The 17,703-nt window shown below is 41.6% G+C and overlaps 1 protein-coding gene across 2 annotated transcripts in view; it reads left to right on the forward strand.

Moving 5' to 3' along the window:
- NID2 (nidogen 2) overlaps nucleotides 1-17,703 on the forward strand; it is a 94,025-nt gene that overhangs the window by 23,598 nt on the left and 52,724 nt on the right. For both annotated transcript variants that reach the window (XM_037832715.1, XM_037832716.1), the window contains exons 5-8: nucleotides 2,774-2,923; nucleotides 3,294-3,539; nucleotides 4,749-4,949; nucleotides 6,283-6,513. In XM_037832715.1, the coding sequence (XP_037688643.1) occupies nucleotides 2,774-2,923; nucleotides 3,294-3,539; nucleotides 4,749-4,949; nucleotides 6,283-6,513 (828 nt within the window). The remainder of the gene's footprint in view (nucleotides 1-2,773; nucleotides 2,924-3,293; nucleotides 3,540-4,748; nucleotides 4,950-6,282; nucleotides 6,514-17,703) is intronic.

The following is a 17,703-nucleotide window of genomic DNA, read 5'->3' on the forward strand; positions in this document are numbered from 1 at the left end:
TTGATGAAAGAGGCTTGCAGTAACCTAACCCCGTCTTGCTCTTGGGAACGATGGCTCCGTGTTGGCTAAGTTAGTGCTCCCGGGGACTTTCTAGACGATAAACCCCGGTGAATAACGGGAATACAATACAAACCCATCATTTTTTAATGCACGGCAGGGGTGGGGTGGGGAATACAGAACAATGTGTGGGTTTTGGGTTTATTTTTACCTGAATTTCCTGAAAATGACTACCCTTTAGAGTTGCATCAGTTTGCCTTTTTATCTTAAATAAGAGTGATTTCTGGCAATGCAGATATGAAGAAGAGGGTATCATCTGGGATTTAGAGATGAGAAGGCTGAGGCAGAGACAGCATTTCTGTAGTTTCTGCACTGCCACCGAGCAGTTACAGAGGTTGTCTTAGAGCTCCAAGCCCTCTTCAGCCCTTCATGCCCTCATTTCTGGAGAGAGATTCCTGACAAGTGACCACTGCCGTGACCATCTAAGGGCAGCTTCTGTTCTGTATCCAGACCTGTGACTTTCTGAGCTTGAGAAAACCAGGACTTTGATACACCTAAGTTACATTCATTTCTTTTTATTCAAAGTGTTGGTTCCCGCCATCCCCCACCCCTTCCTTAAACCATTGGTAAAGAAGTGATAAATAGTTTTCCTTACAGCAACCTCAAGGATATTTTTATCATTATCCACTCTGGATTTTTCCACCTTGAGTTTTATGCCTCTTTTCTCTTGAAACATTTTTGTTTGAATTTTTTTCTATTTTTATCAAAATGGAATTTCTCAACTGAGTCATCATACTCTATACCAAATCTTGAGTCACCAACGTCATTCTGACTGTGTTCCTAATCAGATATTCCATGGAGTCAAGTTTTTCCATTTGTCCCGCCAGTCCCTCCTCAGCTTGCTACTCTTTCAAGGATCTATATACAGTAGGAAAGCACTATCCAAAGCCAATGTACTCTCATATCTTCTTACCTGTGGGGTTTTTTTTTCCCCTCAAATAATCTTCTGTCCTCTACCATTTAGCCTGATGTATAAAATATGACTCATTTTACTTGCTGAAGCCTGTGCTGATCAGTTACTTAAACTTGCTTTCATGATAAATGTACTTAGGTTTCATTGGAGAGGTAGTGGAGTATAGGGGTTAACAGCGAAGTTCTGTCTGGAGCCAGACTTTCTGGCTTTAAAGCCCAACTCTATGCTATTACCTGAGGCTTCAAGCAAGTAACTTCAACACTGTTTAAAGAGCCTGGGTTTTTTAATCTGTAAAGCACGGAATGAAAACAGCCCCTGATTCCTAGGGCTATTGTGCAAATTAAGAGTTAATATGCATAAAGCTCTTAGAATAATATCTGGCATAAATTAAGTACCATTTAAATGTTAACTTTTATTATTTTTTACTTGCTGATACAAGGCTTTATACTGGTTATGTTGTTACATATATGATATTATATCTTCTCTCATTAGTTTGCTTTCTATTCTCACCTGGAATACTGGGTGAATATTGATCTTTCAATTTCTTCTTCCCCACCCATTTCCTCCTTTTCAGACCTAGACTTTGTTTAGAACACAAGTACCACTTAGTTTTCCCTAAGAGTAAGGTATCTTTTTTTCCTTGGAAGTTGGCGCTTGTCACTGACATCAGCATCTGACTAGATTTCTGTTCCATCCCTGGTTCATCAGCATGCTTCTGGAGACTCCAGCCACCTCCAGCTCCTAGGGATGTGGAGGCAGAGGTGTGTGCAGCCACTTTGCCACCTCGTGGCCGTGCTTGGAACTGACATCTTCCCCAGCATCCTGGGAGAAAGCCATCTCGATTCCACGGAGGACCCCTTCCCACCCCCACCCCGGCCCCTGAGCCATTTCCTTTATGGACAAAGGAACATTTGCTTCAAATTCCCTTGCTTCTTTGCAGTGCAAACAACTCCTTTTCTTTTTCTTTTCCCTTCTCTTCTGTTCTTTTCCTTCTTTTTTCTTTCTTTTTAAATAGGCAGAATAAGTGAAAGATGGCAGGAACAGCTTCTGGGGCCTTTAGCCTCTACTGGTTCACCGTGGCTTCCTAGAAAACCTATGATGCTGGCTCAGGCCTCTTTACTACTGCAGAGAAATCCTGCTTCTATCCTACCCATGCCAATAAGCCCTGCAAAGACCATAAAACATTTTAACAGCTTGATTCCCTGTTCCTTTCCCCTACCTACTCCCTTCCACACACACTTTCTTTAAGGCATGTGTGTGTATTCCTTAAGGCCCTTCTTCCCTCCCCAAAACTATTTTTCTGGATAATGAGACAAGCTAAAGGCTACTGTTTAAGCTCAGGGCTATCTAAGAGAAGAAAAGCATGGTTAAACGTGAAGACCACATTTGGTAGGTTTTCTTGCCTTGCTTTCAGGTCATTACTATTAGGTTGAAGCGTATAAAATTGCTGATACTTGACCATTTTTGACATACAAAAATGGCCGTTTCATACTATTCAACCTAACATACTTGTTTGCTTTCACTTAGCTGCACTCAAACCACAGTGGTCCAATCTCATCCTTAGTCCACCAGCTTTGAAATGAGACACATATGGGAGCAGTAAGCAGTACTTCTTGCCAGAAGACAAAACAATTTAATTCCCCAGGGTTGAATGTTATTCCTGTCTCTTAAACATCAGAAATGTATTTGTTTATTACAAATCTAAACTGATTTTATGGAGCAGATTCGTGTCCATAACGAAGCCTGGCAGCACAGATGCTGGAACCATTTAGTCCTTTTAATACAAGTTTGTTTTATTTTCAGTCTTCACGTATAATGCTGCCAGCAAGGAAACCTGTGAACAAAACCACGGACAGTGCTCCCAGCACGCCTTCTGCACTGACTACGCCACCGGCTTTTGCTGCCACTGCCAGTCCAGGTTTTATGGAAACGGGGAACACTGTCTGCCAGAAGGTGACTGGGGATGGTGTCTGCTCTTTGTCTATTCCTTGTTTGTTTGAAGCTCTGCTTGATTGACCTTGCACCTCCATCACTTGATTCAACGTACTGGCAACTTGTAGGTGCTCAATACATGTTTGAGGAATGGACATGTTTGGGCTGACTTCCCAATTTGAGGGTTATCCAGAATATTTTTTTTTCTCTCCTTTTTACCAGCTCGTTAGAGCCAAAGTTGAGGAGAGAGAGGGAGGATGAGAGAAAGTAATCAGTTCGTTAGGGAATTGGTTAACATTATTTGCTAAAGAGAGTTTCAGGGGTTGTGGGTGGAATTATTTTATGTGTGCTCCCATCCCCAGCCAAGGCTGACTGTGTGTGCTGTCCTTAGGGGCCCCTCATCGGGTCAATGGGAAGGTCAGTGGCCACCTCCACGTGGGTCACACACCTGTGCACTTCACCGACGTGGACCTGCATGCTTACATCGTGGGCAACGACGGCAGAGCCTACACAGCCATCAGCCACATCCCACAGCCCGCAGCCCAGGCCCTTCTCCCCCTCACGCCAATTGGAGGCCTGTTTGGCTGGCTCTTTGCTTTGGAAAAACCAGGCTCCGAGAACGGCTTCAGCCTCACTGGTGAGTAGGAATCTGGAAGGGCTGATGTTCAGTGCAGCTTTGGTGGCTGCGCTCCTTGGGGCTGTGCCGTGGGTTTTCCCACAGTGAAGGAGGATCCTCTTGTTTAATATTCTAGAGCCACGGGTGTGTTGCTTTCTGTCCGAGGTAGTTGGAGATGGTTTGATTTTTGCATTTCGGATTTTTGACTGAGATTGATTCCTTCTAACTCTTCTCTAAGCTGCTCTTAGAAGGTGATTCCATTTGAAGTATTTGAGCCCTCTCACCCAAATTTACTGAAGCATATTTATGTGTCATGTTTGTCTTGAGATATTATGTACAGATCTGTCAAAATCTGTAGGTCACCTGGAAATGACTTGACTTCGTGGAGAAGGGGGTTGCTTTCCTCCTCCTACCCCTATGGCCCTCCCATCTCTGCCTATGATAGTGTAGACCTGGCTTCTCAGACTCTGCCTTGCACACGAATCACCTGGGGGTCTTGTTGAAATGCATATTCTGATTCAGTAGCCCTGGGGTGGCATCTCTGATTCTGCATTTCTAACAAGCTCCTGGTTGATGCTGCTGGTCAAAGGACCACCCTGTGATAGCAAGTGTGTAGGGGCTACTTTTTGGCTTCTCACCTCCCCACCTGAAAAAAAAACTTGTTTCCTAGTGGATTAATCTTTATTGCACGTGAAATAAAATACTAAGAAGACTTCTTCCCCCACCTATACTGCAGTGCTCAAACAAGGTTTGATTAAAACTTTGGGCAAAGTTAGATAAAATACAGTATATCCAGTTAAATTTGAATTTCAGAGAAACAATTTTTAGTATGAATATGCCCCAATTATTGCGTGAGACATATTTATATTAAAATTATGTTTCTCTGAAATCCAACTGGTATCTTCTTTTGTTTTAGTTAAAAAAAAAAAAAATCTGGCAACATGAGAAAGGGAAAGGTCCAAGGTTTTCTTGGAAGTTGATTTCTCACAGAGGACCAGGTCCTACAAAGAGAAGAGAAATGAGGCAGGATGAAACCACACTCGTTGATGAGTTTTTGGGAACTTGAGGAATCAACAGCTGATAGTACTTAGTCGTGTGTATCAGATAACCTCCCTCAGCACCATCTTCAACACTAGTAGAAATTGGGAGGAGAAAGTATAGACTGTTAAGTATTTAAGCAAGGGCTCTTTTCATCCCTTTGTTCTGAATTTTTTTTTCCTCTTCTCCCAGGTGCTTCCTTCATCCATGACATGGAAGTTATTTTCCACCCAGGAGAGGAGAGGGTTCGTATCACTCAAACTGCTCAGGGACTTGACCCAGAGAACTATCTGAGCATTAAGACTAATATTCAAGGCCAGGTGCCTTACATCCCAGCAAATTTCACAGCCCACATTGCTCCCTACAAAGAGCTTTACCACTACTCTGACTCAGGTATGTGCAATCAGTTTTCCATTTGTAAAATGGAAATCTTATTGTTAGGATTAAATGAAATGTGTGGAATGTCCTTAGAATGGTGTGTGGTACATAATATGCGCTTACTTTCATCATGATTATTATCAAATATACAGTGAGTGCAATATACAGTGTAAGCAAGCAGAGTTCTGGCTGCTATACACAAGAATATCAATGTCTCTAATTACTTCTAATCATCATCAATAACAATGTTATCTATGAGGGTTGGGAAGGGATGGTATAATTATATTTGGTTTTTAGACATCCTTCAATCTTTTGCGTGAAAAAATATTGGTTATTGAAATTTATACTTGTCCTGTAACCTTGTGTCAGCTAATGATTTTAGCCTGTTTTAAAACCAAATGATGCTGCATAGTGTAAAACTAATGTTGGACTTGGATCCTGAAGGTAGGATAGAAATCCAAATTTACTTCCTGGTTTTGCCACTTAAAATCTGTGGGAAACATTACATGACACCTTAGAACCCATTTTCTCATCTTTAGATTGGGAGTAACACCTTCTGTCTGCCTGACATGATTGACAGTTTATGAAGTGTGAGGTATTCTGTAAAACACTACCCCAATGCAAGATGCTGCCTCAAGCCCAGTTGTATCCCAGTGGTTTATTTTTTTTTGCTTTCCTTCCAGCCCGTGCTTCTCCTCAGTGCAGGTGTTGGAAGCAAGGCAGATTAGGGAAGACAATGAGAAACAGAGGTCTAGACTAGGCACAGAAGAGCTGATGGCCAGATAACTGGATTGAGCTCTGGATCCACAGACTCAAATGAGAAATGACCTTTTCCTTTCCTCTCTATGTGACTTCACACTGAAGTGCAAGGCACTAGAAGCTGCCACTACTGTGCAATGAGAGGAGGGATTAGTTAAAAACTTGAGGAGTAGAGGCAGGCAGACTTGAGTTCTAGTTTCAGTTCTACCACATATTGGCTTTGTGACCTTAGACTGGTTACTTCTTCTCTGTAGGCCACTGCTCATGATCAGTGCCCACCTCATGTGGCTGTTATGAGTTTTAAATAAGACAGAGTTTATAGAGCAGTGGGTGTCACTGGCACATGGTAACATTCTTCACATTTGATGACACCAATAATTGTAGTGCCTCTTCCCTCTCAGCACTTTGGTTTGGCATCCACTCAGATTCTTGAGATTGCACTGCAAGTTTCCCATGTAAACTTGGCATTTCTAAGGGTACATCCTCCAGGATTAGATGAAGAACTAACTGGAGAAAAATCCATCCCACATGAAAATGTCTGTCTTTGTTTTTCACTTACCAGTTTTCATGTTAAATGTGTCTATTGCAGCCATGACCTCCACAAGTTCCAGAGACTATACTCTCACATTTGGTGCCATCAACCAAACACGGTCCTACAGCATCCACCAGAACATCACGTACCAGGCTTGCAGGCATGCCCCCAGACACCAGGCCATCCCCTCCACACTGCAGCTGAACGTGAACCGGGTCTTTGCTTTGTATAGTGATGAAGAAAGGGTCCTTAGATTCGCTGTGACCAACCAGATTGGCCCTGTTGAAGGTAAAGTTTCCTTTGTTTGTTGTGATGGGCAAGAATAATATCTAGCTGCCTTTCTTCATTCCTTTTTTTTTTTAATATTCATTTTATTGAGATATATTCACATACCACGCAGTCATACAAAACAAATTGAACATTTGATTGTTCACAGTACCATTACATAGTTGTGCATTCATCACCAAAATCAATCCCCGACACCCTCATTACCACACATACAAAAATAAACCAGAATAATAATTAAAGTGAAAAAGAGCAACTAAAGTAAAAAAGAACAATGGGCGCCCTTGTCTGTTTGTTTGTTTCCTTCCCCCACCTTTCCACTCATCCATCCACAGACTAGACAAATGGGAGTGTGATCCCTATGGCCCCCCCCCAATCCCACTGTCCCCCCTCATAAGCCACATTATTATACAATTGTCTTCAAGATTCATGGGTTCTGGGTTGTAGTTTGATAGTTTCAGGTATCTACCACCAGCTACCCCAATTCATTAGAACCTAAAAAGGGTTGTCTATATTGTGCATAAGAGTGCCCACCAGAGTGACCTCTCGGCTCCTTTTGGAATCTCTCTGCCACTGAAGCTTATTTCATTCCCTTTCGTTTCCCCCTTTTGGTCAAGAAGATGTTCTCCATCCCACGATGCTGGGTCTACATTCCTCCCTGGGAGTCATATTCCACGTTGCCAAGGAGATTCACTCCCCTGGGTGTCTGATCCCACGTAGAGGGGAAGGCAGTGATTTCACCTTTCAAATTGGCTTAGCTAGAGAGGGAGGGCCACATCTGAGCAACAAAGAGGCATTTGGGAGGAGGCTCTTAGGCACAATTATAGGGAGGCCTAGCCTCTCCTTTGCAGCAACAGTGTTCCCAAGGGCAAATCCCGTGGTAGAGGGCTCATTCCATCAAACCACCAGTCCCCTATGTCTGTGGGCATGTTAGCAACCATCGAGGTCGGGCAGGCCAATACCCCTGCATTCTCCACCAGCTCCTCAAGGGGGCTCTGCATATTTTTTCCTTTTTTTTTTTTTTTAAACTTTTTTTTTTCTAAATCAACTGTATGAAAAATAAAAAAATTTTAAAAAAACATACAATAAAAGAACATTTCAAAGAGACCATAACAAGGGAGTAAGAAAAAGACAACTAACCTAAGATAACTGCTTTACTTCCAACATGTTCCTACTCTACCCCAAGAAAGTTACCTAATATAGCAACATTTCTGTGAACTTGGTCCTACTATACCCATCAGAAATTAACAGACCATAGTCATTCCTGGGCATTCCCAGAATGTTAAATTTACCCATGATAGCTTATCTGTTCTTCTTGGATTATTGTTCCCCTTTCCTTAATTGCTCTCTATCACTAGTTCCCCTACATTCTACATTATAAACCATTTGTTTTACATTTTTCAAAGTTCACATTAGTGGTAGCATATAATATTTCTCTTTTTGTGCCTGGCTTATTTCGCTCAGCATTATGTCTTCAAGGTTCATCCATGTTGTCATATGTTTCACCAGATCGTTCCTTCTTACTGCCGTGTAGTATTCCATCGTGTGTATATACCACATTTAATTTATCCACTCGTCTGTTGAAGGACATTTGGGTTGTTTTCATCTCTTGGCAATTGTGAATAATGCTGCTACGAACATTGGCGTGCAGATATCTGTTCGTGTCACTGCTTTCCGATCTTCCGGGTATATACCGAGACATGCAGTCGCTGGATCGAAGGGAATCTCTATATCTAGTTTTCTAAGGAACTGCCAGACTGACTTCCAGAGTGGCTGAACCATTATACAGTCCCACCAACAATGAATAAGAGTTCCAATTTCTCCACATCCCCTCCAGCATTTGTAGTTTCCTGTTTGTTTAATGGCAGCCATTCTAACCGGTGTTAGATGGTATCTCATTGTGGTCTTAATTTGCATCTCTCTAATAGCTAGTGAAGCGGAACATTTTTTCATGTGTTTCTTGGCCATTTGTATTTCCTCTTCAGAGAACTGTCTTTTCATATCTTTTGCCCATTTTATAATGGGGCTGTCTGTACTATCGTCATTGAGTTGTAGGATTTCTTTATATATGCAAGATATCAGCCTTTTGTCAGATACATGGTTTCCAAAATTTTTTTCCCATTGAGTTGGCTGCCTCTTTACCTTTTTGACAAATTCCTTTGAGGTACAGAAACTTCTAAGCTTGAGGAGTTCCCATTTATCTATTTTTTTTGTTGTTGTTGCTTGTGATTTGGGTGTAAAGTCGAGGAAGTGGCTGCATAATACAAGGTCTTGAGGATGTTTTCTTACATTATCTTCTAGGAGTTTTATGGTGCTTTCTTTTATATTGAGATCTTTGATCCATTTTGAGTTAATTTTTTTGTAGGGTGTGAGGTAGGGGTCTTCTTTCATTCTTTTGGATATGGATATCCAACTCTCCCAGCCCCATTTGTTGAAAAGACCATTATAACCCAGTTCAGTGACTTTGGGGGCCTTATCAAAGATCAATCGGCCATAGATCTGAGGGTCTATCTCCAAATTCTCAATTTGATTCCATTGATCTATATGTCTATCTTTGTGCCAGTACCATGGTGTTTTGACAACTGTGGCTTTATAATAAGCTTCAAAGTCAGGGAGTGTAAGTCCTCCCACTTCGTTTTTCTTTTTTAGAGTGTCTTTAGCAATTCGAGGCATCTTCCCTTTCCAAATAAATTTGATAACTAGCTTTTCCAAGTCTGCAAAGTAGGTTGTTGGAATTTTGATTGGGATTGCATTGAATCTGTAGATGAGTTTGGGTAGAATTGACATCTTAATGACATTTAGCCTTCTTATCCATGAACATGGAATATTTTTCCATCTTTTAAGGTCCCCTTCTATTTCTTTTAGTAGAGTTATGTAGTTTTCTTTGTATAGGTCTTTTACATCTTTGGTTAAGTTTATTCCTAGGTACTTGATTTTTTTAGTTGCTATTGAAAATGGTATCTTTTTTCTTGAGTGTCTCTTCAGTTTGTTCATTTCTAGCATATAGAAACATTACTGACTTATGTGCATTAATCTTGTATCCCGCTACTTTGCTAAATTTGTTTATTAGCTCTAGTAGCTGTATCGTCGATTTCTCAGGGTTTTCCAGATATAAGATCATATCATCTGCAAACAATGACAGTTTTACTTCTTCTTTTCCAATTTGGATGCCTTTTATTTCTTTGTCTTGCCGGATTGCCCTAGCTAGCACTTCCAGCACAATGTTGAATAACAGTGGTGACAGCGGGCATCCTTGTCTTGTTCCTGATCTTAGAGGGAAGGCTTTCAGTCTCTCACCATTGAGTACTATGCTGGCTGTGGGTTTTTCATATATGCTATTTATCATATTGAGGAAGTTTCCTTCAATTCCTACCTTTTGAAGTGTTTTTATCAAAAAGGGATGTTGGATTTTGTCAAATGCTTTTTCAGCATCTATTGAGATGATCAATTGATTTTTCCCTTTCGAGTTTTTAATGTGTTGTAATACATTGATTTTTCTTATGTTGAACCATCCTTGCATGCCTGGAATGAACCCCACTTGGTCATGGTGTATGATTTTTTTAATGTGTCTTTGGATTTGATTTGCAAGTATTTTGTTGAGGATTTTTGCATCTATATTCATTAGGGAGATTGGCCGGTAGTTTTCCTTTTTTGTAGCATCTTTGCCTGGTTTTGGTATTAGATTGATGTTAGCTTCATAAAATGAGTTAGGTAGTGTTCCCTTTTCTTCAATGTTTTGAAAGAGTTTGAGTAAGATTGGTGTCAGTTCTTTCTGGAAAGTTTGGTAGAATTCCCCTGTGAAGCCATCTGGCCCTGGGCATTTATTTGTGGGAAGATTTTTGATGACTGATTGGATCTCTTTGCTTGTGATGGGTTGGTTGAGGTCTTCTATTTCTTCTCTGGTCAGTCTAGGTTGTTCATATGTTTCCAGGAAATTGTCCATTTCTTCTACATTATCCAGTTTGTTGCCATACAGTTGTTCATAATATCCTCTTATAATTTTTTTAATTTCTTCAGGATCTGCAGTTATGTCACCTTTTTCATTCATTATTTTGTTTATATGGGTCTTCTCTCTTTTTGATTTTGTCAGTCTAGCTAGGGGCTTGTCAATCTTGTTGATCTTCTCAAAGAACCAACTTTTGGTGATATTTCTCCTCTCTATTGTTTTTTTGTTCTCTATGTCATTTATTTCTGCTTTAATCCTTGTTACTTCTTTTCTTCTACTTGGTTTAGGATTGGTTTGCTGTTCATTTTCTAGCTTCTTCAGTTGATCCATTAGTTCTTTGATTTTGGCTCTTTCTTCCTTTTTAATATATGCGTTTAGTGCTATAAATTTCCCCCTTAGCACTGCTTTTGCTGCATCCCATAGGTTTTGGTATGTTGTGTTCTCATTTTCATTCGTCTCTATATATTTAGCAATTTCTCTTGCTATTTTTTCTTTAACCCACTGATTGTTTAGGAGTGTGTTGTTTAACCTCCAGGTATTTGTGAATTTTCTAAGTCTCTGATGGTTATTGACTTCTAATTGTATTCCATTGTGGTCAGAGTATGTGCTTTGAATAATTTCAATCTTTTTAAATTTATTGAGGCTTGTTTTATGTCCCAGCATATGATCTATTCTGGAGAAAGTTCCGTGAGCACTAGAAAAGTATGTGTATCCTGGTGATTTGGGATGTAATGTCCTGTATATGTCTGTTAAATCTAATTCATTTATCAGATTGTTTAGGTTTTCAATTTCCTTATTGGTCTTCTGTCTGGTTGATCTATCTATAGGAGAGAGTGATGTGTTGAAGTCTCCCACAATTATTGTGGAAACATCAATTGCTTCCTTTAGTTTTGCCAGTGTTTCTCTCATGTATTTTGTGGCACCTTGATTGGGTGCATAGACATTTACGATTGTTATTTCTTCTTGTTGAATTGCCCCTTTTATTAGTATGTAGTGGCCTTCTTTGTCTCTCAAAACATCCCTGCATTTGAAGTCTATTTTATCTGAGATTAATATTGCTACACCTGCTTTCTTTTGGCTGTAGCTTGCATGAAATATTTTTTTCCATCCTTTCACTTTCAGTTTCTTTGTGTCCCTGTGTCTAAGATGAGTCTCTTGTATGCAGCATATTGATGGTTCATTTTTTTTTATCCATTCTGCGTATCTATATCTTTTAATTGGGGAGTTTAATCCACTTACATTCAACGTTATAACCGTGAAGGCATTTCTTGAATCGGCCATCTTATCCTTTGGTTTATGTTTGTCATATTTTTCCCCTCTGTCTATTAATATCCTTTATTGTACCCATACCGAATCTCTTTAGTACTGAACCTTTCTCCAAGTCTCTCTGTCCTGTCTTTGTTTCTCTGTGTGTAGGGCTCCCTTTAGTATCTCCAGTAGGGCAGGTCTCTTGTTAGCAAATTCTCTCAGCATTTGTTTGTCTGTGAAAAATTTAAGCTCTCCCTCAAATTTGAAGGAGAGCTTTGCTGGATAAAGTATTCTTGGCTGGAAATTTTTCTCTCTCAGAATTTTAAATATATCGTGCCACTGCCTTCTTGCCTCCATGGTGGCTGCTGAGTAGTCACTACTTAGTCTTATGCTGTTTCCTTTGTATGTGGTGAATTGCTTTTCTCTTGCTGCTTTCAGAACTTGCTCCTTCTCTTCTGTGTTTGACAGTGTGATCAGTATATGTCTCGGAGTGGGTTTATTTGGATTTATTCTATTTGGAGTTCGCTGAGCATTTATGATTTGTGTATTTATGTTGTTTAGAAGATTTGGGAAGTTTTCCCCAACAATTTCTTTGAATACTCTTCCTAGACCTTTACCCTTTTCTTCCCCTTCTGGGACACCAATGAGTCTTATATTCGGACGTTTCATATTATCTATCATATCCCTGAGGTCCATTTCGATTTTTTCAATTTTTTTCCCCATTCTTTCTTTTATGCTTTCATTTTCCATTCTGTCATCTTCCAGGTCACTGATTCGTTGTTCAACTTCCTCTAGTCTTGTACTATGAGTGTCCAGAGTCTTTTTAATTTGGTCAACAGTTTCTTTAATTTCCATAAGATCATCCATTTTTTTATTTAGTCTTGCAATGTCTTCTTTATGCTCTTCTAGAGTCTTCTTGATTTCCTTTATATCCCGTACTATGGTCTCATTGTTCATCTTTAGTTCTTTGAGTAGCTGCTCTAGGTGCTGTGTCTCTTCTGGTATTTTGATTTGGGTGCTTGGGCTTGGGTTATCCATATCGTCTGGTTTGTTCATGTGCTTTATAATTTTCTGTTGTTTTTGGCCTCGTGGCATTTGCTGAACTTGATAGGGTTCTTTTAGGGTTTGTAGACCTATTGAAGTCCTTATCTCTAATTTATCAGATCTGCAGCTTCGTGGAGTACACTTTCTCTAACTAACCAGCAGGTGGCGTCCACGAGCCACCTGTTCTCCACAAGCCAGTTCTCCCCTGCTTAGCCTTTTTGGTGAGTGGGGGAGTGAGTCTTGTGGGGCCCAATTGGTGTACCCAGCTTGCGTGTGTAGTTGGTGTTGCCTGCCCTGTATGTGGGGCGTGTTTCTGGGCAGTCAGGGAGGGAGGGGTGGCCCTAACAATCAAATCTCCCTGGTGATACTAGAGTTTTAAAGCTGCTGCAATAGTCTAATCTTTCAGTTCAGTCCTGCCACAGTTTGTCTCTGTCATTGACCCACAAGTCCTTGGTACTGGCGTATGGCTCCTGAGACTTGCAAGTGGGCCCCTCTTCCAGGCTGTGCACCCTGGGTCCTCTGTTGAGGGATGACTGTGCTATGTCACAGGTGAGTGCCGTCCCCCCAGGGCAGTTCTGGGTTGCTGGGCTGTGTAGGGAGGCTCCCAGTCTGCTGAAATGATGGCTGAGTGGGGCTTTGTTAATTCACACTGCTCCACCTTCCCAACTCTGGGACAATCAGCTGATGTTGCAGGGAAGGCTAATGTCCACGCCCAGATTTGTGGTGTGTGCCTGTTATTTGAAGCACTTCGGTCACACTGGGTTGTCTGGGGCAGCTTTGGGCTATGGGGCTGGCGATGGGCAGGAGTGTTTCCTGTCCACCAGGATGGTGGCTGTGAGCAGACACCCCCCTTTTCTTGGGAAGTTGTGGTGTTTAGTGAATTTTCTCAGCCACTGGATTATTGCCTTTTGTCTCAGAGCTCTCTTAGTTCTGCTCTTGACTTGACATGCCCAAATTGAATGTCTTTGAAGCTTTCTGTATTGGGCTTCTTAGAGTAATTGTTTTAGAAAAAGAAAAAAGGATTAAAAAAAAAACAAAACAAAACAAAAAGGGCCCTCCTAAGAGATCTAATGGGTTATTGAAATGCTAATAGACAAAGCAACCAGGGCCATTAAGGAAAGGTCCACAGGGCAGAGAGATCAGCTTTTCTTCGGGGATTTGCATATGCGCCTCAAGCCCTCAGCTCCGCCCTTCCCCTTTCTGTGTTCACCAGAACTCCAAAAATCCTCCACTTTTATTTTGGAGTTTTTTGTGTTGTTTTTTTTTTTCTCTATGTCTGTCTCCTCTCTGCTGTGCTGGCTGCTCTCAGATTCTCTGGTGTCTGGTCTCAGTCTATCTATGGTTGGAGTTTGGATCAGTAGAATGAGTTTCCGATAAGGTCTGCCACTGCAGTTCTCCCTTCTCCTTCCCGGAGCTGACAGCCCCTCCTCCCACGGGACTGAGCCTGGCAGGGAGGGGCGCGGGTCCCCTGGCCGCAAAAACTTACAGATTTCGCTGATCTCAGCAGTTCGACATTTTCATGAGTGTTGTATGAAGTATGCCCAAAGACAGATTGCTCTGTGATGTCCAGTCCACGCAGTTCCTGGCTTTCTACCTACTTTCCTGGAGGAGTAACGAAAACATACAGCTCACCAGTCTGCCATCTTGCCCCCTCACTCAGAATTTTAAATATGTCGTGCCACTGCCTTCTTGCCTCCATGGTGGCTGCTGAGTAGTCACTACTTAGTCTTATGCTGTTTCCTTTGTATGTGGTGAATTGCTTTTCTCTTGCTGCTTTCAGAACTTGCTCCTTCTCTTCAGTATTTGACAGTGTGATCAGAATATGTGTTGGAGTGGGTTTATTTGGATTTATTTTATTTGGAGTTTGCTGGGCATTTATGATTTGTGTAGTTATGGTGATTAGAAGATTTGGGAAGTTTTCCCCAACAATTTCTTTGAATACTCTTCCCAAACCTTTACCATTTTCTTCTCCTTCTGGAACACCAATGAGTCTTATATTTGGGCATTTTATATTATCTGTCATATCCCTGAGGTCCATTTCAATTTTTTTTATTGTCTTCTCCATTCTTTCTTTTGTGCTTTCATTTTCCGTTCTGTCATCTTCCAGGTCACTGATTCATTGTTCAGCTTCCTCTAGTCTTTGTACTATGAGTATCCAGAATCTTTTTAATTTGGTCAACATTTCCTTTAATTTCCATAAGATCATCTAGTTTTTAATTTAGTCTTGCAGTGTCTTCTTTATGCTCTTCTAGGGTCTTCTTGATGTCCTTTATATCCTGTTCCATGCTCTTCTTGATGTCCTTTATATTCCGTGCCATGGTCTCATTGTTCATCTTTAGTTCTTTGATTAGTTGCTCTAGGTACTGTATCTCTTCTGATCTTTTGATTGGGGTGCTTGGGCTTGGGTTATCCATATCATCTGGTTTTTTCATATGCTTTAAAATTTTCTGTTGTTTTTGGCCTCTTGGCATTTGCTTAACTTGGTAGGGTTCTTTTAGGATTTGTAGACCAATTGAAATCCTTATCTCTAATTTGTCAGATCTACAGCTTTGTGGAGTACACTTTCTCTGACTAACCAGCAGGTGGCGTCCGCGAGCCATCTGTTCCCCTCAAGCCAGTTCTCCCCCACTTTGCCTCTGTGGTGAGTAGGGGAGTAAGTCTTGTGGGGTCCAGTTGGTGTACCAAGCTTGCGTGTGTAGTTGGTGTTGCCCACCCTGTATAAGGGGCGTGAGTCTGGGCGGTCAGGGAGCGGGGGTGGCTCTAACAATCAAATCTCCCTAGTGTTCCTGGAGTTTTAAAGCTGCTGCAATAGTCTAATCCTTCAGTTCAGTCCTGCCACAGTTTGTCTCTGCCACTGACCCACAAATCCTTGGTATTGGCGTGTGGCCCCTGAGACTTGTGAGTGGGTCCCTCTTCCAGGCCTTGCACCCCCTGGTCCTCTGTTGAGGGATTACTGTGCTATGTCACAGGTGAGTGCCATCCCCCCAGGGTGGTTCTGGGCTGCCGGTCTGTGTAGGGAGGCTCCCAGTCTGCTGAAATGATGTCTGAATGGGGCTTGTTAATTCACACTGCTCTACCTTCCCAACTCTGGGGCAACCAGCTGAGGGTGCAGGGAAGGCTAATGTCCATGCCCAATTTTGTGGTGTATGCATGTTATTGTAAGCACTTCCATCACACTCGGTTGTCTGGGGCAGCTCTGGACTACGGGGCCGGTGATGGGCAGGAGTGTTTCCTGTCCACCAGGATGATGGCTGTGAGCGGACGCCCCCCTTTTCTAGAGAAGTTGTGGTGTTTAGTGAATTTTCTCAGCCACTGGATTATTGCCTTTTGTCTCAGAGCTCTCAGTTCTGCTCTTGTCTTGACCTGCCCAAATTGCAAGTCTTTGAGGCTTTCTGTATTGGGCTTCTTAGAGTAATTGTTTTAGAAAAAGAAAAAAAAAGATTAAAAGAAAAGAAAAAAAAAGGCCCTCCTGGCAGATCTAATGCGTTATTGAAATGCTAAGAGACAAAGCAATTAGGGCTATTAAGGAAAGATCCAGGGGGCAGAGAGATCAGTTTTTCTTCGGGTTTTGCAAATGAGCCTCAGGGCCTGAGCTCTGCCCTTCCCCTTTCTATGTTCACCAGAACTTCAAAAAGCCTCTGCTTTTATTTTTGAGTTTTTCTTGCTGTTTTTTGCTATGCCTGTCTCCTCTCTGCTGGGCTGTCTGCTCTCAGATTCTCTGGTGTCTGGTCTCAGTCTATCTATGGTTGGAGTTTGGATCAGCAGAATGAGTTTCCGATAAGAGCTGCCACTGCAGTTCTCCCTTCTCCTTCCCAGCGCTGACGGCCCCTCCTCCCACGGGACTGAGCCTGGCAGGGAGGGGTGCGGGTCCCCTGGCTGCAAAAACTTACATATTTCGCTGATCTCAGCAGTTCCATGTTTTCATGAGTGTTGTATGAAATATGCCCAAAGTCAGACTGCTCTGCGGTGTCCAGTCCACGCAGTTCCTGGCTTTCTACCTACTTCCCTGGAGGAGTAACTAAAACATACACCTCACCAATCCACCATCTTGCCCCACCCCTCTTCATTCCTTTTTGAGTAGCCTCAGAGCAATTCATGGAAGTTACTAAGGGTTACTGAATGCCAGCCTCGGTGTTCAGTGCTGGGGTACAAAGATGAATAAAGCAGAGTCCTTGTCCTCAAGGTGGAGACAGTGGCAGAAGTGTTACTTTCAGAACAGTGTCAGGAAACTGAACATTTTGGTAAGTGAGGCTGACTTCTGACAACACGCAATTGTGTGTGCCAAACTGTGTTGGGTACACATCTGTAAACAACAATGCACAGCCACTTCCTTTGTGAAGACAAGTTAGGAGGGAGAATGATGCTGACAAGTATTTGTTAAAATTGTGATAAGCTTGGGATGCTGGGAGCCTAGTTTGGAGACTCAGGGAAAATATCCCGAAGGAGGTGACATTTTAGCTAAAACTTAAAGGATGAAAAGTATTTAACCAAACCAAGGTGAGGCCAAAAGTCAGTGCCTGGAAAAACAAAATAAAAAGTACATTTATGAACCTTAAAGGCATAATGCTGAGTGAAGTAATCCAGGCACAAAAAGAGAGATGTTGTATGTTACCGCTAATGTGAACTCTGTGAAAAATGTAAAATAAATGTTTTATATTGTAGAATGTAGGGGACCTAGTGATAGACAGCAACCAGTAAAGGGAGAACAATAATCTAATAAGAACAGATAAGTTATGGAGTGTAATCTTAATTTTATGGGGAGGCTCAGGAATGTCTATGGTTTGCTAATTTTGGGGGGGGGTATGGTAGGAACATGTTGTAAGCAATGTAGTCATTTTAGGTTATTTGTTCTTCTTATTCCTTTGGTTATGGTTTGTTAATTTTCTTGGGGTATGGTAGGAACATGAAGGAAGCAATGTAGTTATTTTAGGTTATTTGTTTTTCTTATTCTTTTG

Source organism: Choloepus didactylus, chromosome 4, assembly GCF_015220235.1.
Source record: "Choloepus didactylus isolate mChoDid1 chromosome 4, mChoDid1.pri, whole genome shotgun sequence".
NCBI lineage: Eukaryota > Metazoa > Chordata > Mammalia > Pilosa > Megalonychidae > Choloepus > Choloepus didactylus.